The sequence below is a fragment of the Panthera uncia genome (genome assembly GCF_023721935.1).
Source record: "Panthera uncia isolate 11264 chromosome C1 unlocalized genomic scaffold, Puncia_PCG_1.0 HiC_scaffold_3, whole genome shotgun sequence".
In the NCBI taxonomy this organism is placed as follows: Eukaryota; Metazoa; Chordata; class Mammalia; order Carnivora; family Felidae; genus Panthera; species Panthera uncia.
This window is the reverse complement of record NW_026057584.1, coordinates 35,981,627-36,005,161: the sequence shown is the minus strand read 5'-3', so window position 1 is coordinate 36,005,161 and position 23,535 is coordinate 35,981,627. Positions and strand designations below refer to the sequence as shown.

At 37.8% G+C, this 23,535-nt stretch overlaps 1 protein-coding gene across 1 annotated transcript in view; it reads right to left on the bottom strand.

Moving 5' to 3' along the window:
* Positions 1 to 23,535, bottom strand: part of SATB2 (SATB homeobox 2) — a 187,958-nt gene that overhangs the window by 62,314 nt on the left and 102,109 nt on the right. The window contains exon 7 of the mRNA XM_049615202.1: positions 14,816 to 15,288. Coding sequence (XP_049471159.1) covers positions 14,816 to 15,288 — 473 coding nt within the window. The remainder of the gene's footprint in view (positions 1 to 14,815; positions 15,289 to 23,535) is intronic.

Here is a 23,535-nt window from a genome sequence, read left to right as displayed (position 1 = left end):
AAACAAAACAAAGAATTTGGGCTGATTTTTAAAATGAAAAATTGATATACTTATTATTTTGAGCACTTTAAACAATATTTCTATGTGGCAAATGAAATGACCTTATAGTTTCTGAATCTGCAATTTCTGTTGATGAGCTTTCTTGTTTACATTATTATGATTTCCATATTTCTTCAACAATTTATATAGTTTGCCCCAAATTGTTCCTGTGTAAAATACATGCTGATAACTCAGAAATGCTTGGGAAACATTACCAGGACTGGCTCCCTAAAATTTAGTTCTAAGTTCCTGCACTAGCCCTTGCGGCCTTGTCTGGGACAGGTGAGAAACTGCTTATGCTGAGCGTTAATTCTAAGAGAGCAAGAAGAGAACCAAAACCTGGGCCAGGTTTTACAAACGCTAAGTCTGAGCCCCTCAGACCTTCCCAGGCAACTCCAGAACTTACAGCAACACTGGAGGTCATTGCTGCCTAGATTTTAACAGACACTTGTTCTGGATATCTCCCAGACCTTTAGTAATTCTGTCGGATCAGGCTCTACTATCCATTGCTCATCTAGGAAACCCCCAAACTCAATGTACCCATTACCAAAAAATGACAGATCAGTCTATTAATTCATTTCTTATTTATGACTTGGTATGAAGCTCAGAAAGGAAAGAAAAGATTAAGAAGACACAGATTCTGCTGCCAAGGAGTTCACTGTATGATGGTTTATAAAAACACAATGTAAAAGATGACAAGTGTCATAAATTCCAGATAGAATGAGTGCCGGCTCAGTTCAGAAGAGGGTAAAAGTATTGCCAACTCAGGGAAAACATTTTGGAAGAAGTGGGACTTAACTTGGCTGGGATTTGAAACATACATAGTACATAGATATAGAGACAACGATGAGACTAGCCAAGGGAGGGATTGGCCAGTATTAAAACCCTGGAAGGAAAAAAAAAAAAAAAAAAGCATGGCTGATCTAGAACACCGAGAGAAGTGTCCTTTTCCTTAAAAGCTTTAAAAATAGGTACAAAAACTGATAAAGTTTTGAAGTGAAACTACTATAGTCTACATTAATATAATTCTGAACTACTGGAGTATACACAAAATAACCAGCAAACATTACCCCCAAAATGAAGTGATATTAGATAATCTGTTCAGCCTTTTTGTCACCTGCAACAAATTAGGCTTTCAATATGCAAAACATCTTCCTTCCAGAAAAACAAATGATCATGATTCCATTTAATTGTAATTTAATGAGGCATAATTTATTTTTTAAAGTGATATATACCAGGTGTGTACTGAGGAAACTGGCCCAGCAAACCCCGGTGCTCCCCCTTGGAAAAAGCTTCAAGCTAGCTGGAGACTGTTTTCATTTCTGTAAATTACATTTCTGTTTGTGGCAGTTGAAGTGGGAGGTATAAAGGGTAACTTGCACTGTTCACATATTTATTGTAACATATACCTTTGAAGTAACTCAACCAAAAAATGCTCATTTATCATCTAAGCAAATAGTTTCAAAGTGTTGAGTTCCAATCTGAACAAAGATAGATTTTAGAGAAAATAAAGCCCATCCCCTAATAACGTATTTTAATTATGTATTGTTGGATGTATGAACAAAGTATATAAGCTATTTAATGATGATCTTCAGAAATCAAGCTACAACTCTAAGGATACATGAATTGAGACATATGTATTATGCAATGGTGAGTCTGAAAATATATTTAGTTCATATTTATATATTGCTTTAAACAAATGATGTCCTAACCAGTCAGCAAGGTCCAAAGACATGTATACCCCCATTTTACAGATTAAAATCATAGAGGGTCAAAGATAGAAAGGATCTTGTCAGTCATATCGGCCAACCCTTCATCCTACCCCTGAGTATGATCTATCACATACTTCCCTTTAAAAACAAAACAAACAAAAATCCTCCAAAGGTACTCTTCACATCTCAATCTTCACAACTTCCCTCTTCATGCTTGCATGCTCATTTGTCAGCCTTACTTTTCACACAATTCTGAAATGTCTGGTTCCAGCTGACATGAGAGCCAAAAACTGGTATTCTTTTGTGAAGACCAGGTAATACAAAATTCCCAGCCTAATCATACAAAGTGAGCTTTTCCATTCCAGGGACTAACACACAGTTACAGAAGCTGGGGAGCCAGCTGCATGGCTGTAGAAAGTGCTGACATCCTATAGTCAGAAAGCGGACCTAACAGAAGTGATTCTTCCCTCATCTCCAATCTCCTTTCCTTCTAGACACTCCTGAGAGGCATTTCCCCCTCTGCTCACGAATATAAACAGGTTTCCCTGGGTTCCATATTCATAATCCACAGCCCCACTATGAACCTGTATGCTGAAATTCATTTGTGTAATGCTAAAAATACTCACCCTCCTTTCACCCCCTAGAGTACTGCTCAGCCATGGAGCCAGAGTACTTAGGCTGATTTGAATAAAAGGTATACAGGGCACAACAATGACAATTTGATTTTTATTATTAAAAATGATGTGTTAAATCCTCAAAGAAAATGTCGTTATTGCATTAGTTTAATAAAACCTCCCTTTATTACAATATTTCTTTATTAGGAGAGGCAGCCTATGCATGTAGCATGGTTGTAGGATGGGGGTGGATAGAATTGAGCATCTAAAGGGAATTAATGTACTCTGCAAATATAAATGCATATACAAAAGTAACATTTGCAGACAAATGTTGTTGCTGTAGAAATGTATTCTGTAATTCACTAAAATACTATGTACATATGTGTGTATGCATATACGCTGCAGTTGGCAATAGTCTCTCCCTCCTTTGAACTGAGATGGCACTCGTTCTATCTGGCATTTATGACACTCATCATCTTTTACATTGTGCTACTAGAAAACCTCTTCTCTTCATCATACAGTAAACTCCTTGGGAGAAGAATCTGTATAATTTGTGCTTAGTGGTTAGTTGGGAATATAGAGGGATATAAAGCTCTAAGAACGCACCAAATGCATTTTTAAAAACTGGTCTGAGATGGGGGAGTCCTGTGTTTGCTGAAACGCCAGGAACAGGCCCTGTTGGACCACATATTACACTCAAGATCTTTTCATTCAACCTATTGTAAACACCAAGATAGTGGAAACTGAAATTCTTGGCCATGCAGACTCCACTTTAGACCAAATATTTCATCTACTCCCAATCTGCAATTCATTAAATAAAACACTTCCCTCAAAGACAGCTTTCTTTCTAGGGGACATAATAAAACTATACTGTGCTACCTGACACATCAGAATATAGTACATGCAACACAGAGTGGGTCCAACAAAACATTCTTGAAACCAAAATCACCTGTGCTCTCCTAACAGCAATCCCCTCATCGGAGCCACTCCTGAGCACATACAGTGAAGGAATTTAGCCAGAAACAGATCTCTGGGAACTTTACTATTTTTACCTACCTATTCAATGCAAAGATAGATGCAATTAGATGAACAGTTTTTTGGTTTTTTTTTTTTTCTTTTTATCCCTTCCATTTTTGTCTTTAGAAACTCTTAGGTATTGGAATGGGGGGGGGGGGTGCAGGGGGCGGGTTATGCACAATCCAAGCCAAAATTTTCTAAACACATGAGTACCAAAAAGCAAAACCAAATAGAGAACTGAACAGGTTCCCTTTAGAAACATTTACCAGTGGTGTTCTCAGCTCTGGGCACATACATGGTTTCTACTAACACCTCAAGTACCTGGCACATGACTATTGCATTCACAAAGTTCTGGGCCCTGGTTATTTCTAGTTTCTATGTGTATTGTGTGAAACAACTGTTGGCAAACTGCCCCCAAAATTTACTAGCTTTGGCTACTTTGTCAAAACATTGGCAAAAATAGTACTTTCCCAAAACAAAACAAAACAAAACAAAAACATACATTTATTGAATATTTATATCTCAAATGTATCAAATGCATTCAGATATAAAAAGTAAAGCAGTCTGTTAACATATGAGTTGACTTTGTCCTGAAACAGTTATAAAATATCATTTTTTTTCCTGCTGAAATATTTCTGCATTAACTTCAATCACCTCCAAGGTCAAAAACATGTGTTCTCACACAGTACATGTAACATATCGCAGTACTTAATATACCACAACAGGATTACTGGTTTGAAAGCCCGTTTAACCCCTTCAACCTCCTTGAAGGAGAAATTGTATCTTTCATGTTCTGTTCTATAGATCAGAAATAATTGAGAATAAAGTGGTCGTGAATGTGAGTTCTAATGTCAAAATTTCTGCGTTCAAAATAGGGCTTCAATTAGCCAAGGATTAATTCATCTTCCTATGGCACAGTTTCCTCACCTGTAAAACTGATAAAATAATTTTACTTCCCTCATGGGATTCCCTAGAGCTTATAACTGATACATGTTAAGTGTTCAATAAATGTTAGCCTCCATTAAAAGGTCTACCATAGTTTCTGAATGCTTAATAAACATTTAATTGAATATAGAATATACAGAACTATATCAAATAAATACAGAACTAATACACAATACAATTCTTATTTTAAATTTGCAACTTCAAATTTTCATGGCCCTCCACTTACATTTTGCTGTCTTCCCGCATAGAAGGCAGAAAATGTAAAGGATACATTTCAGGAAGAAGAAGAATTAAAATTATTTGGAATAGAGGAAATGTAAAGAAAAATTTAACTAATTATATAAACTGGAACGATCATATGGTAATCCAGCATGTCACTAAACCAAGATACTCTTTTTATACCTCAGAAAAGTAAAACAACTTTTCCTCCCTAAGTAACTCTGTAGTCATTTAAAATAAGCATTAATTTGCATCACTGTTTAAACATGGGTCATAACTATTAGTAGATGATAGATTTCAGTAGATCATAACTAGTTCTTTTATAATGACATGCAATTCAGTAGATTGGAAATTACCAGGGTGTTTCATACATGGTACAAGTATTATTACCCGAAGCTTTTTTTTTTTTCTTTCATGAAGGTTTTGCTTTAGAATATACAGATAGACAAAAACACAGGTTGAAATGAGATGGAACTCCAGACGGACATACACACGTATGTGCACATGTGTGAGTGTATGTACCAGCTCATGATGTAAAAGGTATTTCTCACTGGGTGCTGCAGTCAAAGATGTTTGAAAGTAAATGCTGTGATGTACACTGATAATTTTAGGTACAAAACTTGTAGACAGAATGTAAACAACGTTGTAATCTCCAACTGACTTCAAATTGATTCAGTTATATTTTTCTCACAGCATTTCTGGCCTTTAAACATAATTCGTTTTATTTGAACAAACATGCACTTAACCCCAGGCCAAATGGTCATCATTTCAATCAATGGCCATGAAAGGAACACTCCTTGTGTATTTTTTTTATTACTTTAAATAAGCAATGGTGAAAAGTATATAAATAATGGGATCTAAAGCTAGTGTTCCTTGTATTTCTTCTATAAAAATTCTACTTTAATTGTAAACATCACCCAGGATTGGAGGAGACTAAATGCTAAAATAAACCTTCACACTAAAAATATAGGTCTATATTGAGACACACTCACAGGAGGTAAAAGAAAGTCCTTATTGAAGGAAGAGACTCCTTATCTGTGTGAAAGGAGCTGATCACCCCTTGTCAGAAAAAAAAAAAGTGACAAAAGCTTGTAAAACCATCCCCCAAAGGAAGACTTTTTTAGTTAAAATGGAGAAAACTGAATTTTTTATAATTAGTTCAGTAACTAATTTCTAAGCACTTGGACACTGGTCAGGGATAGGAAAAGACAGAATAGGGCTCTGTCATCTTTGGTTCCTCTGATTCTTTGGTACCAGTTTTGTAAAGGGGGGGTGGGGTCTTTATATATTCTTTTACACAAAATTTTCTATTTCAAGTAGATATAGGAATGAGGAGACAGTTATTGGGGCACCTGGGTGACTCTGTTGCTTAAATGTCTGACTCTTGATTTTGGCTCAGGTCATGATCTCCTGGTTTGTGAGTTTGAGCCCTGCATCAACCTCCCCTGCACTGACAGTGTGTGGCCTGCTTGGGGTTCTCTCTCTCTCTCTCTCTCTCTCTCTCTCTCTCTCCCTCTCTCTCTCTCCCCCTCCCCCCCACATGCATTCTTTCTCTCTCTCTCTCTCAAAATAAATAAACATTTAAAAGGAAATCTTTACCAAAAAAAAGTAATGAGGAGGGGGTTATATATGTTTGACAGTTACCGAGTCAACCTTCTCTTTACCCAGAACACAAAGCCAGTATCTCCTCCCTCCTTTTCAGCTGGAATTGCCTAAAAGGTGCTAATTAATGATAGTTTGTATATGCGCAAGAGGAACTAAACTGAGACCACTAGCAAGAGGCCATCCTTAAGACATCTAAGAACTTGGAGACACTGCTATACTGAGAGATATTAATATTATTATAATCTTTAAATCTATGAATTCAAGCCAGTGGTTCTGAAATGAAAGACTGCCTATTTTATGAAGCAAGCAGGGCCATCTTTTCCCACTTTATTAATTTAATGTTGAAATCAAAAGAGGGTGTATTATTTGCTTCAAAACCCAATAACATGTTCATGCCTGATCTGCAGCATTTCATATATACAGGCCACCTTTCAGTGGATGGACTTCCTTTTTCTCACAGGCTTCCTTGTCATTTTATAAGCAGCTCACTGGACCATGGAGTCAAGACCCCTGAGTTTGCATTGTGTTCCACTCCTGTATGACTTGTGGAGTGCCGTATCTCTATTGCATAGTAAGAAATAATGATGACTGAGACCAGAGGTTGGCCGAGAAATAATGCTGAATATCTTGGAAGTCAAGTTTTCTACAAATATAAACTGTATGTATAATTAAATCATGCCTATCTTTGGCTAACAATATGTATAAATCAAACGTAAGACTTTCTCCTTCCCCAAATGGACTGGTAACCCACTTAAGTTCAGATTTCCAAATATTTTGGATACTAAAATGTTCATGTTGTTGCTACATACCCCTTCCTAACTGTGCCACTTCGAAGTATACCGTTTAGCAAGTCCTTAGTCACTTTTAACCCAAATAACACGGGTGTGTATATACTATAAACATGGTATCGATAAAGCATAAAAGCAAAACCCATGTCATTTCACACACACGTGTACATTTCTAGCCATTGACCTTACTGCCAACTTTCCTGATGCGTTGTTCAATCTAATTTTCCAATCTGTTGAAAACATTCTCCAGTTGCTGAGTCACTTTATAAAACTGTATTTATGACCCTGGCCTTAAGTTTCTTCAAATGATGTGGCTTTGATGAGTAAACAGCAGATTCTTTGCAAAATCTCATAAAAAAAAAAAAAAAATTGTCAAATAAGGACAGGTCCACCAAATGACTTCCTGAAGGATTTTTTAAATCCTCTTCTCTATCAGATAAGACCCACGATGAACAACTTTCTCAAGCAAAGCCTTTGACAAAAGGTTGCAAATTGTGTAACTCAGTGACTTTTGCATCAAACAGAAGAAGGAGCACGATACCAAATTAGAGTCCTACTGGTACAGAATAGCACATTTTGTGAAACACATCTGTGCATCTACTGAAAACATGTTTCTAAGAATTGGTTCAGGAGAGCTACCTGAAACAGAAAATGGACCTGAACTTTCTGCGTTATGATGTAATGTGCTAGAGGAAAAAGAACTCTATTATATAAATAATGAAGGTGAAAAAGCCTCATTTCCAAACTGTAGAAACTTCTTACTGTTGATTCCTTATGTAAGGGTATTTCCTGAACTCTACCACCAAGGAAAGGGGATAGTGATGCAAAGAAGGAACATGGACCACAACTAACTTTCCCTTTCTAGCATTCTAATGCTCCCATTCACATGTGGCAGGGCAGCTATTCCAATGGATTTAGCCTAGTTTGGATCAAAGCTTCCTCTACTTCATTTAACAGATTTGCTCAGATGGAAGGTCTCGGAGGAGAAACAATGTTAGTAAATGAAGGATTTCTGAACATATGAATATGTAGGTCATTGGATTTTTAAATAAATTAGAGAATAGTTTATCTATTCAGGAAGAGTCATTGTACATATTTTATGAAGCCATCCTTATTATAGGTCAGTGGGCATCCCACAACCATTCCTTCGTAATATTGTCTTTTAAAATACTGTCATAAACCTTTTCACACTGTCACAAGCCTCTGATTAATATTTTCAAGTCCATAAAGTGACAAGGGGCAAAAGAACACTTAAGGTTAGGATTCATAATCAAACTGTCAAAAAAGCACAGATGTGAGTAAACACAGTAAATAAGCGACTTATTTAATGTCCATAAGCCTAGGAAGTGAAAGTATGCCAACACTAACATAAATTTAGGATATTAGCAAGGGAAAATGAACTGCAGAAGAAAAGAAAAGAGAAAAGGGAGGGAGCAAGGGACAAAAGAAGGAAGGAAGGAAGGAAGGAAGGAAGGAAGGAAGGAAGGAAAGAAAAAAGGACAGAAAGAAAAGAAAAGGAGAAGAAAAGAAAAGAAAGGGACAGAAAGGGAGGGAGGAAGGGAGGAAGAAAGAAAAGGAAAAGAAAAAAAAGAAAAAGAAACTAGATAGAGCTCGGGTCCTCTTATTTCTTGAAATTATAAGTCCTAAAAACACCACTTGCATCACTGACAGAGCACTGGGCAGAGCGAAGGAACAAAACTACTCTGAAACTCACGTGAATTACATAATTCACCATTTAGACTTGGTAAGGGTGGTTTTCATTTAAGTCAAGTTTAGAAGATCTCATAGGGCTTCAAATCCAGTGTCCATTTCTGTTTCATTCCCTGTCTTTCTCTTTCCTGTATTTGATAACCATAAGTAAATCTTCCCAATATCAGTATCAGTCCATTGAATTCAGAGGGCTTTAAACAATAATAGTGCTGATACTTTTCAAGAGAAAGTAGTACAGTAAAAACATCTATACCATTCCCATAGTGATATCTTACTTTATCTTTGGAACGTAGTAAGGCATAAAATTGAAGATAAGTTTTATTCAAACTACTACCCCATAATATAACCAAAAGCCTATTTAGACGAGCAGGGGCACTGATCTATAATCTGGGATAAAAATCACATCTTGAGATAAAGATTCCTGTGCAAGTGATTTATTAAGGAAGTACAAAGGGAAACTGGTGAGGCAGTGGGAAAAGTGGGACAGGGAAGGGAAGAAACCCAAGCAGTCCCTGTCTCAGCCTCATCTGCGGAGAGCTCTAGAGTAAAAGTCACACTTCAGTGCTGTCCCTACTACTGGAGGCAGGGGAGCTGGCCTTTTACCCCCCTGCACCTATCAGACATTGGTTAAGTATTACCAGCTCTCTGCCTGTGTGAGTAAAGCAAAATCCAATAGTCCGAGGAAAGTCCTTTGAATGAAAAACTGACCAGCAGTCACTAGCTTCTAGAAGTAAAAGTATAGGGGAGTACAAGTGGGGGAGAAATAGAACACCAAACACAGAGCAGGCATGTTATCTGCCTCGGCTTACTCTGGTGTAATACCCACAACACCTCACTTTGTGACCATAGGTAATAGAAACACTTAGAAATATATCACAGGAATTTCCTGAAAATTAATGACCAGGCCAGAAAACATCTGATCTCTCATTTGTCATAAAAGTCTTCAGAGACAAAAAAAGTGGGGTTAACCTTTTCTTCCAAAAGACTAGTAAAGAAGAAAGTGACAATGCTCAGAATATATTTTCTGCAAGGTCATAATGACAAAAACAGGCTTCTATCATCCTGATGGCACAGACAGGATGTGATGCTCTGCTATACCCTGCATCTAGAACTACATTAGTCTCGTGCCCATGCTGATGAAATGATACCTGGCATTGCATGATCTCAAGACACACTGATTAAAATAAAAATGTATTAAATGCAAGCTCTTGAGGGGCGCCTGGGTGCCTCAGTCAGTTAAGCGTCTGACTTCAGCTCAGATCATGATCTTGCGTTTCATGAGTTTGAGCCCCGTGTCAGGCTCTGTGCTGACAGCTCAGAGCCTGGAGCCTACTTCAGATTCTGTGTCTCCTTCTTTCTCTGCTCCTCCCCCACTTGTGCTCTGTCTTTCTCTCTCTCTCAAAGATAAATAAAAACATTAAAATTTTTTTTAAAAAAGCAAGTTCTTGGAAATATAGCTCTATTCCCTCGATTGTGTTATTTTATATCACCAAATGATATAGTGGCAATAGATCAGATATACAGAGTAATTAATAGTTTCTCCTTGGAGAACTGGCATTTTCAAATGCTATTTATTATGAATTTCAGTTGTTCCTCTGGAAGTTTTAAACATGAAAAACTAGGCCGATGTGGTTGTTTTTTTTTTCCAGCTTTAGCTTCATTTATGAATGTTATACATGTGATTTGTTCTATACACACACATACACACTGTCTCTAATTACTAGTTGTTCAGGGTCCAATCACTGAGCACAAATCCAGAAATACAAACTATAGGATGACAAACCAAAGTACTTTTTATTGAATTTGATAATAAATGAATAATAGAGATCATGAACTATTTCTAGGAAATACTCAGTGTACTGAAGGTATATTACATCTCACTAAAGCAAATGGACACAAGATTGATATTGGCCTTAGGTATTCATCTAAAATAAATGGTTCTGATTCTGTTTGGTTTGAGGAAAAAAATGGTGAGATTCCTTTCTATCCAAAAATTAATACTTCATTTACGTTGTTATGTATAAAGTTAATTTTTGTTTATTATAGCCGGCAAATCATGATATCACCCATAAATGTCTGATTCCACTCAAAAAAGCCTAACATTTGGAAAATCCATGGTTGGTTTCACGGGGCACAGTACGCCATGTTTTCCATTTAATGATGCTGCTGGTGAAACCCAGCTGTCCAACCTTGCTGTTAGCAACTACAGTATATACAGCAAAAACAATCTGCCTGCTGACCTCCAGCTTAAGTTCAAACTATGTCATTCTGTCAATACCATCTACCTTGATTAGGTTGGGCTTTATACACAACAGGTTATGATCCCAGAGGGATGAAAAGCTTTCCCAAATTAAAAGCAGAATTTTAAAAGGAAATACTCATACATTCCTATGCATTTTCCATTTGATATCCTCAAGGCTGGCCCATGAACTCAAGCTCATGTTGATTGAAAGTGAATGTTCCTTTCTGGGTGTAGCCATCTTACAAATTTAATGGCAGGAGGAAAATAATAAAATGTGTTCCATGCTTCAATTAGACCTTTTATAACTTGGCACTTGAACGATGGCAATGCCAAAGAAAAATCATTAATCCATAAAAATAGACAAAAAGGATTGTGGAGGAGAAGACAGACCTCCAGGAGTCTAGGGCCTTGGCAGAGCATTCTCTCACACCAACAAGGTCTGTCTTTTGTCTAGCCTCTCTGTGAGTCTTCTCTCAGGCTTCATGCTATTTGGATAAAATATATACTGTATTTGATTCTAAAATCCAGAGTAATACAACCATGCTTTCAATTTTATCCTTAGCCAAAGGAACTGTATATATAACCAATAAAATGTTGGCTAGCTATGAAATGCCTATTCATGCACATGAATGATACATGAAAGAACACACACACATACACATGCACACACACACACACACACAACTACACATATAAACACAAAATAAAGACTAAAAGATGCATCCTTCCACTTTGTATTTAGCAATAACATTTAGTAACACACTGGCTCAAAAGCACCAGAATTTTTCATAGCCCTAGTTCAGATAACTGTGGACACACAAACGCTGCTTTAGTACTTTGAGTCAAAAAAGAAATCATAGAGTGCTATCTGGAACATGTGCAGACCTCCGTGGACCTCCAAACTCATTTTCAAATGCTGTAAATGGAGTCTGTCAATAATAGAAAGCGTAAATCAGCGAAGTCAAGGGGGCAGGAGATCTCACCCTCTTGGTCTCCTGCCACACCTAATCTTTCAGCACCAAACCTCAAACCATCCCACTGTGCTTCTTCCCTGCTCCCACTCCTCTGGTTCCAGCATTCCTGAAGACTGTTACCAAACCACAGTGCTTGGTTCCATCACTAGTTCATGCCTGTTAACTTCAGCTGAGATCCCAAACTACTTCACAATTCCTTCTATCTCAGATCGACTCCCTATCACATTCAAGCTGTCAACACACTTCTGACCTCCTTTTCAACACCAAATTTCGGAAAGAGTAATTTGCAGCCCCTGCTTCTGTATCCTCAGCAGTTAGTCACTCCTCAACTCCTAAATTCTGGCTCCTGCCTTCTCAACTCTAATGAAATTACACTCTAGGTTTGCCAAAGGTCTCTCCCAACCAATTGCCAAATTTCATGGCATGGTTTCAAGCTTCTCATGCCCAGACGTCTTAGTTTTGCTCACAAGGACAAGTCTCCTTCTGCAAACTCTTTATTCATGTTCTGTATACTCTCACTACTACCTCCCTATTCTTCCATCTCCACCTGCTCCCATCTCTACTGGCATTTCTTTTACCTCTTTTCCTGGTGGGAGTAGTGGTGATGGTTTCTCCTCTTCCTTCCCTCGACTCTCTAAATCTCAGGCTCTGTCAGTAAATTTCTAATCTTTCTCTAACCCTGAAAACTCTTTTTAGCACCAAACTCATATTTTGAATGACTTCTGAATACCTTCATTTGAACAAATCTGCCAGTACAGGGTGCCTGGGTGGCTCAGTCAGTTCAGCGTCCAACTCTTGATTTCGATTCAGGTCATGATCTCATAGTTCGTGAGTTTGAGCCCTGCATCAGGCTCCATACTGACAGGGCAGCGCCTGCTTAGGATTTTCTCTCTCCTTCTCTCTCTGCCCCTCCCCCACTCTCTCAAAATAGATAAATCAACATTAAGGAAGGAAGGAAGGAAGGAAGGAAGGAAGGAAGGAAGGAAGGAAGGAAGAAAGAAAGAAAGAAAGAAAGAAAGAAAGAAAAATCTGCCAGCACTTCGGAGTCAAAATAGCCTGATCCAAAATAATCACTAAACTTATTCCAACTATCTCTTTCAATGTTCTTTTTGACTCTCTAAATAATTACAGATTTATTCTCAGCCACAAGGCTCTAACCTTGGCATTATCTTTATTGTCCATCCCTCTTTATCCATTCAGGTGGTTGCACTTTCTGTCAATTTTACTTCCACAATTCTTCTTGATTTTGTACTCTCTATCCCACCACCACCAGCCTAGTTCAGAACTTCTACACATTTCAGCTGGATATTTATGGCTGCCTTCTAAATGATATTCCTACCTTCTTGCTATCATAAGAGAGAAAAAGATCTTCCTAAGGTCCAATTCTGATTATTGGATTATAGCATATTCCTACATAAGACCTTCAATGGCTTCTAGTGCCTATTAAATAAGGTTCAAAGTTCCTAGCATGGCCCTAAGACCTTTTTTGATCTATTTCCCCGTTTAAGTTTTATTATCTAGCTTTGCTATCAACTACCAACTATTCCCACACATGCCTGACTCAGCACTTTTCTTGTTAATTCCTTTAGCCTAAAGTACCCTTCTTCTCCATCTTTGCCTGTTAAATTCTATTTATCCTTCAAGGTCTAACTCCCCAGAAACTTAATATTCAAGTCAGGTATTTACATATGGTGCTTGCCTATGATCTTTTTCATCTTTGCATCTGCACTGAGCTTAGCTTCCTGCCTTGCATTTAGTAGGGTGATCAAATTTAAACCTACTGTCCTCTTCAAGACTCACTATATTCATCCTACTATAAGTATTCCTTACCCCCAGCTCCCCATAGATACCCACTACAACCATCATTATTCTCCTACACCACTCACCTTACTTCACATTTTACTTTTGTTATCTGAATATATTTTGGTTTTTTTACTACTAGGTCATTAGCTCCTTGAGATTGGCACTTTTACTTTCTAGTTACTCATGTAAGGACCAAATTAAGGGTTCTCAAAATATGGCTACCAGACCAGCAGCATCAGAATCACCTGGGACCTTGCTACAAATGCAAATTTCTAGGTCCTACCCCAGACTATGGAATCAGAAACTCTGAGGTGAGGTCCTCAATAGAATAAGATCTACATAGATAAACTGTTTATCTTTTTATTGCTTGGTATTATACTGGCATGTGATTACCTCAAAATATTGAAAAATATGAGTAAATTATCCATTACCACCTTAACAATATCTTTTTTTTTTAATGTTTATTTATTTTGTTAAAGAGAGAGAACATGAGCAAGCAGGGGAGGGGCAGAGAGAGAGAGGGAGAGAGAGAATCCCAAGCAGGCTCCACACTGTCAGCACAGAGCCTGACACGGGGCTCAACCTCATGAACAATTAGATTACGAAGTGAGTTGAAATCAAGAGTCAGATGCTTAACTGAGTCACCCAGGTACCTCCCCCACCCCCACTTTATCAATCTCAACTCTAACTTGTATATTTTGAAAAACTTAAAAAATTATAGAAATTATGACATACAATGATATTCTTTTTATACAGTTCAAAAACAAAGTAAATAGATTGTGCGTACGTAAGTAGTTTTAGAACTAGTTTTTAAAAAACAAGTGAACGTTAACCACAAAATTCAAATCAGGGTTATACCTGGGGAAAAGCAGATGAGAAGATAAGGAAAGAAAGGAGCACGTAGGCCCAAAGCATTGATAACGTTTTGGGTCCTGAGTTGGGTGATGGGTTCACAGATATTCATTATTTACTGAAATTAATTAATTATGGCTATGCACGTATCAAGTACTTCCTGAGCTAAGGATTACTAGTTAATTCTGTGTGCTCTGGGATCGATAAAGTTTTTTTGAAGAGATAAAGAAGATGTCACAATTCTGTCCTTAGTATCATTTCAACCACCAACTATCATGTGCAATGCTAAGCATACCTGTGTGCGGTTGAATGCCACTCTTGCAAAGACAGCTTGGGACACACTGGCCCTCTTCAGCTCATCTCTGACTTGCTGGTAGATATCTGGAGAGACTTCTACAGAAGAGTTGGTTGGCTCTGGCTTAACTGCTCTGGGAATGGGTGGATGGTTCAGGAACTGCTGGTTGATGGCTTGAGGATGCTGGTGAGCCAGGAGCCGGCTAACGGCAATCTGTTGGTTTATCAGATGGGCCATGGCTATTTGTTGCCTAACAAGTTGTGGACTGAGCTGGGGAGAAAGAAGACCAGGGCTCATGATGGGCTGTAACGCGGGCACTTGGTTTCGGATTGGAGTACTGTGGTGGATTTGGCTATGAGGAGACTGTTCGTTGGTTTTCCCCAAGGATGCCAGCTGGTTCATATTTGGTAAATGCATTGGACGCTGGCCCAGAACACAATAGTCTGAAAGGTTTTCTCGTTCCACTCTTTCCACTGTTAAGAGATAAAAAATGAAAATCCATCATTATTTTCATTGGTGCAATTTATTGCTAATATATGCAGTACAAAATTATCATATTTTTGGTATATTAATGACATAAACTTTTTTCATATGAAGCTGGAAGCCCAAGAGTAAAAGTGAGTTTTCCTTCCTTGAAAAATGTTATAATAATTTTTTCATAGGTGATATGAAAGCAATAATATTTACTACTTCATTTTTCTTCAGTTCCTAAAAGTAGGCATTTTATTGAATAACTAAGACAGAAACCACTAAGCGTGATCAATTCTAAATCCTCTCGTATTCCCAAGCTCTCTCATCTCCCTCATCACCCTCTGTTATAAAAACACCAGCTGTTCTCATCTTCTGTAGTTTGTGGTTAATGGTGTAGTTCATGGTTATCAGGAAATGACAAGGACAACATCTCCTGCCAAATTAACTGCTACCTCCTAATAAAAATCTCACACAATAAGTATTATACAACTATGGGAACATTCATAGAAAATATGTGCCATGAAGTATATCCTTTTATCTACTCACTTGCTATCTTTGGTATAGGAATATTTCTGTAAAAATTGGATATGTTAATGATTGTTCTATGCACAAGGATAAGGAAGAAACAATATTTATAACATCTTCTTGACTTTTCATTAAATAAGATGCTTCCTCCCCCCTACCCCCCAGATAGCTACCTTATTACATTTTATTGCACTTTACTAGTGAAGATTTAAGGAATAACCTGGAAAGGCAGAAGTAAAAGAAAGTGAGTATCATATATGTTCAAGCATGAGGCAGAATTTTTTCCTCTCCCAAGAATATTTCCCAGGAAGGAGTGAATTAATCACCTCATAGTTAAATCCTTATCTAAATCTCTGTATTATGTTATTATGTAAAACAAAGGTTTGTTTGGAGAAAACACATTTAAGCTGAAACAACCTCCATCATTCCTAGTTTTAAATCCTTGCAGATGTAACTTAACAGTATCTGTTTTTTAAAGTAAAAATTCCAAACAGATTTAGTAATTATTTGTTAGAGTTGCAAATGTTAGATATGATCATGCAAAAGACTATTAAGACTTTAAAGAACACTACTTTATTTTTTTTTTAATTTTTTTTTTTTAACGTTTATTTATTTTTGAGACAGAGACAAAGCATGAACGGGGGAGGGTCAGAGAGAGGGAGACACAGAATCTGAAACAGGCTCCAGGCTCTGAGCTGTCAGCACAGAGCCTGATGCAGGGCTCGAACTCACGGACCGTGAGATCATGACCTGAGCCGAAGTCGGCCGCTTAACCAACTGAGCCACCCAGGCGCCCCTAAAGAACACTACTTTAGATGGTTACATGCTGAAAATAAGAAGTAGTCACCCACAGGACAAATTTTTAAAAATAATTGTCCCATTATTATGTAAATGATGCTGTAGTTTGGTATATGGTTTGGAGTGTCAGAATCATATTTTTTTTTTTCAACGTTTATTTATTTTTGGGACAGAGAGAGACAGAGCATGAACGGGGGAGGGGAGAGAGAGAGGGAGACACAGAATCGGAAACAGGCTCCAGGCTCTGAGCCATCAGCCCAGAGCCTGACGCGGGGCTCGAACCCACGGACCGCGAGATCGTGACCTGGCTGAAGTCGGACGCTTAACCGACTGCGCCACCCAGGCGCCCTGTCAGAATCATATTTTTATCAAAAAAGTACTAAGTCTCAAAAAGAACTTTCACAGAAATGGTGTGTGCTAGAAAATCAGGTGACTCCAAACACGGGTTCTGTAATGGCAGAGACATGAGTGCCAAATCACATGAACTTTAAGGGTGGAGAAAAGTAGTATTTTTAATTAATATTCTATGTAATATGTGATTTTAATATACATAGGTGGAAGTTAATACATTAAAATATAAGTAAATATTTGACCATTATCCATATGCCTAATGGTTATTTTATATATTCAAAACTTCTCATTTGGGGAAATAAACATTAGTGTCTTGGGATCACCTTATATTGAGACATATACAGTATTTATTACTGCTTTGCTTAAAAAAGCAAAGTGATTGCTTAACTTTCCTATGAACCCCCAAGTAAGTAAAGTTTACCTCAGACTTCTTTAAAGTCTCAATTGCTAACTTAATCTTTTCAATGTAATTCGTATCATTGTATTCACCTTTCCTTCACATCGTTCAAGGTGAACAAATTATGTTAATCTTATCCTTTAAATGTAAGCATTTTTCAGTCATTGTATTAATTAAACTTTAAGGTATACAATCTTAAAACCAAACCAAGCACATGGTTGAGAGCCTTCAAAAGGTAATCTAACACAGTTTGCCCAGGACAGGAATCACTCTTATGATTCCTTTACTAAAAGAAGTGCAGAAACCATGGACTGCTTCTGAGTAAAACTGTACTTTATAGACAGAAATACTTGGCCCTAGTAGACACTTGGTTCGTTTTTGTTTAATTCCTTTTGAATTCAGCCAAAATAAAGGCAAATTAAAATACTAAATTATGTGCTCAGGTACTTAAGATGTAAAACTCTTGTCCATTTCTTTTTCTACTTATATATAGAACCATCCTCTTACAGCATGCATTCTTTGACCAAAAGCTAATTTTCCAAAATTTCAGTATTTTCATTTCTCAATGGCTTAATTGATTGATTTGAGTAACTCAACTTTGATTGAGTTACTTTCTTGAAATATATCTAAATCACATCATTAATAAAAAGCTCTATTGACACACAATTATAGTGTTATAATTATGCACACAATTAAGCATTAACATCAGAGCTCCAAGAAACCTGTATGAATTGGTGCAATATGAATCTGAATAATGTCATTCCATATTCCTTCAAGATTATGCATAGTATATTCCTTTTCTTATGAGTTCTCAGATCCTTAGAAATTCATATAATTAAAAACCGGACTGTGGAAGTGTCCTTACAGACACGTAGTAACACCATGAAGTACTAAGTACTTAGAAAACCATAATGAAGGAATTGCAAAGGCAAAGGCCTACACCTCCAGGTGGAGGAAAATAGCCAGAGAAGCCAACCGCAGAGGCACAAGGGGAAGTAAGGGAAAGCCTGCCCCGTCCAGAGGAAGCAGACACTACCTTGCCTCAGCCAGTTTTTGTCTTTCTCATATTGTCATTTCTTCAGATTTTTTTTCAAGAAAATGGAAAATCTGGATTATTACATGATAGTGCCTATTATTCAAGCATTGGCAACTAAATCCATTTGCAATAAACACCAAACAAAACATTTCTGAAAACCAGACACTGCCCACAGACTACGAGTCTTAAAACGTTGCCTATAAGACAAAAGATACCCCTTAAGTTGTTAAAGAAAAAAATACTCAATGGCACTCATTAAAGGTGGTAAGGCAGACCTCATCCAGGACCATCGCAGTAGGTAAAGGGATGCCTGCAATGGGATTTTATAGTGGGGGAGAGAGAAGGGGTTTAATCCTAAAACAGCATAAACACATGGGAATTTATAGACAAAGAGCAAGGTAGGGATGGGTGGATGGAAAATTACTAAGAGGCAACATCAGGAGTAAGGGGAGTTCTGGCTAAACTGACCTAACCTGCTTCTTTGCCAAAAACAGGCCAGGGTGTTCAAACATCACCTGAGGGGGATGACAGGAGATGAGGAACCCAATTAGATATCGAGGGGTGATCAGATATCAAGGGTGGGGGTTCAGGTTAAACTGACTTAACAGGGTTCTTGCTCAAACTGGATTTTACAAGGAAATGCACAGATGGGCCATGGAGAAGATTTAAAAGACTGAGTAAAATTTGGTCAAATGAAGAACCTTTGTCAATGCTTTTCAGTCCCTGATAGCTCTACAAATAAAAGCCAGGAGAGAAAGAACAAAGGGGAGCCTGGGTGGCTTAAGTTGGTTAAGCCTCTGACTTAAGCTCAGGTCATGATCTCACAGTTTCTGAGTTCAAGCCACGTGTTGGGTTCTGTGTGGACAGCTCAGAGCCTAGAGCCTGCTTCGGATTCTGTTTCTCCCTCCCTCTCTCTGATCCTCCCCTGGTCTCTCTCTCTGTCTCTCTCTGTCTCTCTCTGTCTCTCAAAAATAAATAAATAAACATTAAAAAAAGAAACAAAGAAACAAAGAAACAAAGAAAAAAATCATCATCCTCACTTTTAAGAAGGCCTCACTTTTAAGAATGCCTAAAAATCAAATACTCATCAACAAGCTACATCTCCACTGACCAGAGCAGTAAATGGTTTCAGTAAAAATTTGTACAGACTTTGCTAAATTTGAAAAGCTTTTTCATTTTTTTTCTACCACTCTCATAAAAATATCATAATAATATTTTAGCCTCTAAAGCCACAGCAGGTGAAAGACAAATGCTTTAAAAAAAAAAAAAAAAAAAAAAAAAAAAAAAAAAAAAAAAAGGTCAGAGGAGCATCACAATGCACAAGACTCCATCTAAAAATTGAGTTTGGACATTCATTATTTCTTTTCTATTTCCCTTCCTTCCTTCCTTCCTTCTTTCCTCCTTCTCTCCTACCTTCCTTCCTTTTCTTCCCTCCCTCCTTCCCCTTCTACCTTTCTCTTCCTTCCTTTCCTTTTTTAACATTTATTTATTTATTTTGGAGAGACAGAGGGAGACAAAGCCCAAGCCAGGGAGGGACAGAGAGAGAGGGAGACACAGAATCTGAAGCAGGCTCCAGGCTCTAAGTGGTCATTACAGATCCTGACGTGGGGCTCAAACCCACGAACCGTGAGATCATGACCTGAGCTGAAGTTGGACGCTCAACTGACTGAGCCACCCAGGTGCCCCTCTCTTCCTTTCTTTTTAAATTTATTTGAAAGTAATCACAATGGCTGAGGTGTAGACCTAACAGCAGTATGTGATTTTATGTTTTTTTTCTTTACTCTAAGGAAACATAATATTAAGTCTGTCTTAAACTAAACCAAATTCAGAGACAACACCTTGGCTCTGAGGGTCCATCTCAATGTCTGCAATATTTAGCTATGGGAAAAAAAAAAAAAAAAAAAAAAACCTGAAAAAAAGTGAAGGACAAATGGTAGTCCTGCAGTCCTGCCTCTGATGATGAAAGCAATGTTCACATTCACAACCAAAAATCTTCTCAATAGAGCCAAACTGCTTACTTATTAAAGAGACATAAAACACACCACTTCTAGGGCTTTGAATCAGAGTTGTAACTTAATTCACAATGAATTTGATTCTACTGTTGCCAAAGTCCTGAAGGTGATCTGTGTGCCTGGGAAGGAATCATACCTCCAGCTTCAAGTTCAAGTTTCTAAGTAGGATGTGGCTTGAAGAAAGAACTGTCAAGGCAAGTGGAGCTGAAATATTTCTATACCTGGTAGCTTTAGAGGCTTTCTGTAGCTCTTCTAACCTGTGGGAAAGGGTCTCCGTCTAGGGGCCTTGCAGGTGAACAGTTCAGATCTGGAGTCAGCTCAAGTTTCTGAGGAACTCAGAGTTCCAGGATATCTTACAGATTCCTCTGAGCTTTCTGTGACTGAGTTTAGGGAATGCGAAACCATTATCTAACCACTCCCTGAGCTTCTGGGATTCCATTTAACTCTGAAGTAGGAAAGCCCTTTGTAGCCCTGCTTTAGAACTGGAGGGGTTCCTAAAGCCTCCCCAAGTTCACAGAATTGATGTTCTAACCAAGTGCACCATATGAACAGTAGCTATTTAGTGGCCATGATTGCTGGCTGCGACTGGTTGTTCACAGACTAGAAAGTCACACTCCTCCCATGGAGTCTGCATTACAATTAAAAGATATTTGGTGCAAAAATCTCATTTTTTCAATGTTTATTTATTTTTGAGAGAGAGAGAGAGAGGGAGTAAGGGGAAGAGAGAGAGGGAGACACAGAATCTGAAGCAGGCTGCAGGCTCTGAGCTGTCAGCACAGAGCCCAACAAGGGGGTTGAACTCACGAACCGCGAGACCATGACCTGAGCCGAAGTCTGACGCTTAACCGACTGAGCCACCCAGGCACCCCGCAAAAATCTCATTTTATTTCAAGCGATTTTACATTATATCCAGGAAGTCAAGTATTTAATTATAACAAATCCCTGATATATACTTATGTTTTATATACATTGTGTATTTCAGGTCTCTGCTGTATAGTCCTTGAACCATCAAAATCCGTATCACCTGGAAGACTGTTAGAAACACAAATTCATGGGCTCCAAATCAGAATCTCTCCAATGATTCTTACATACACGAAAGTTTAAGCACCAACATCTATATCATCTTTGTTTTTACTGATTGTCTTTTTTTTTATGTTTATTTATTTTTGAGAGGCAGCAAGACAGAGTGTGAGCAGGGGAGGGGCAGAGAGAGAGAGGGAGACACAGAATCCGAAGCAGGCTCCAAGCTCTGAGCTGTCAGCACAGCCCAACACAGGGCTCGAACTCACAAACTGAGATCATGACCTGAGCCGACATCGGACGCTCAACCAACTGAGCCACCCAGGTGCCCTTGATTGTCTTTTGAGATGGGTAATTTTTATGTATGCTAAAGTTTGAGACTCACTGTTCTATGTTGTCTTTGCTTTTATACTGTTGTCTTTGAGGCTACACCAGACACTTATTAACTGTCAGTCTGTTGTCCTGTATTTTTTTCCTCTAATCTTACTTAACATTCACTATATTATAAATGTATAAGCATTTAAAAAACTTTATCTGGGGTGCCTGGGTGGCTCAGTCGGTTAAGCATTTGACTTTGGCTCAGGTCATGATCTCACAGTCCGTGAGTTTGAGCCCCGCGTCGGGCTCTGTGCTGACAGCTCAGAGCCTGGAGCCTGCTTCAGATTCTGTCTCCCTCTCTCTCTCTGCCTCTCCCCCACTCATGCTCGCTCATGCTCTCTCTCTCTCTCTCTCTCAAAAATAAATAACCATTTAAAAAATTTTATTATCTGTGAAAAATCTTTAGTTTTGGTTGATGATAAATGTTATACTGATTGGACCTGGTATTAAAAAGCTGTACTCAAATCCATACCTCTTATTAGCTGTGGGGCCTCCTTATGGGGCAAGGTGGAGATTCTCTGGACATCAGTCTTACCACAGGAAAAATATTACTATCTCAGAATTGTATCAGTAAAGTTTAGATGATCAGTATCTATGTGAAAGATCTTTGTCAAAGCACTACTGTAAGTTTCAGAAAATCTCTGTATAATTATGATTAACAGATTAGGCTTCCCATTTCAAAACTTCCTGATTAAGACACGCTGACAAACATCTGCTGTTTCTCAAAGGTCACCTAAAGAACTGCAATCTTCTCTTGTTTTCAAGTCACTATGCCATGTTATATCATATCACTTTTAAAAATAATTCCTATACTTCAAAAGAATTCATTATCAATACAGAATCACATGGCCTCACACAGTATACACAGGGATATGTTGCTGTTCAGTTTCTCCAAATGAGGCTTAATAGTTCATATTCTGGCCTTCAAATTGGGATGCAGAAGAATAGACGGGAAATAAAATGATATAATCTCACAATTCTTGAAATTAAACTTATAGAAATGCTACGCAAATACAGCTTTAAGTTTCAAAAGTTAATATAATAAAAATGAAAAAAAAAAACTTAAGGAATAAAATATGCTCTAAATGTGTACATGTTACACTTACATCAACCAAAAGAAGGAAAATATATGTTCTACAGTATTTTTAAAAAGCAAATGTTTAATGTCTTATTTGTATTTCCCGGGGAATAAATAGGCATCGAAAATGTCCAAACTTAAACACACACATACACACACACACACACACACACACACACACACACACACACACAAGTTTTCCTCTTTAGTTTACTGCTTCTCTCAGTTGTATTTCATTGTTTTTATTATGTCTATTTGTTATAGATGTTATGTAAAGTAAACCTAGTAAAATTTCAATATTCAAAATATACTCCATGACTAACTGCCCCAAAATATACTCAGAATTTAAAAGTCAAAGGAGAAGTGTCTGATCAGCATACATCAGACACCTGTCAATCACAGCAAGCTGGCATAGGATAGGTGTCAGAGTAAACTGGGGTTTTTAAGGCCTGGGTTCTAACTTTCTGAGCGATATTGAGATTACCTATAAAATAGGGAGGATTATCTGCAAATTGGTTTTAAAGCAACCTTCCAGGTTACTTACCTAATAGTGTCTTAAAGAGAATTGCTGCTAGGATTTTCAAAACAATTCCCTTTCTCAGAATACCTGCTTCTGCTTCTTGACTCTTTATGGCAAGAATCTAAGACTTTCCT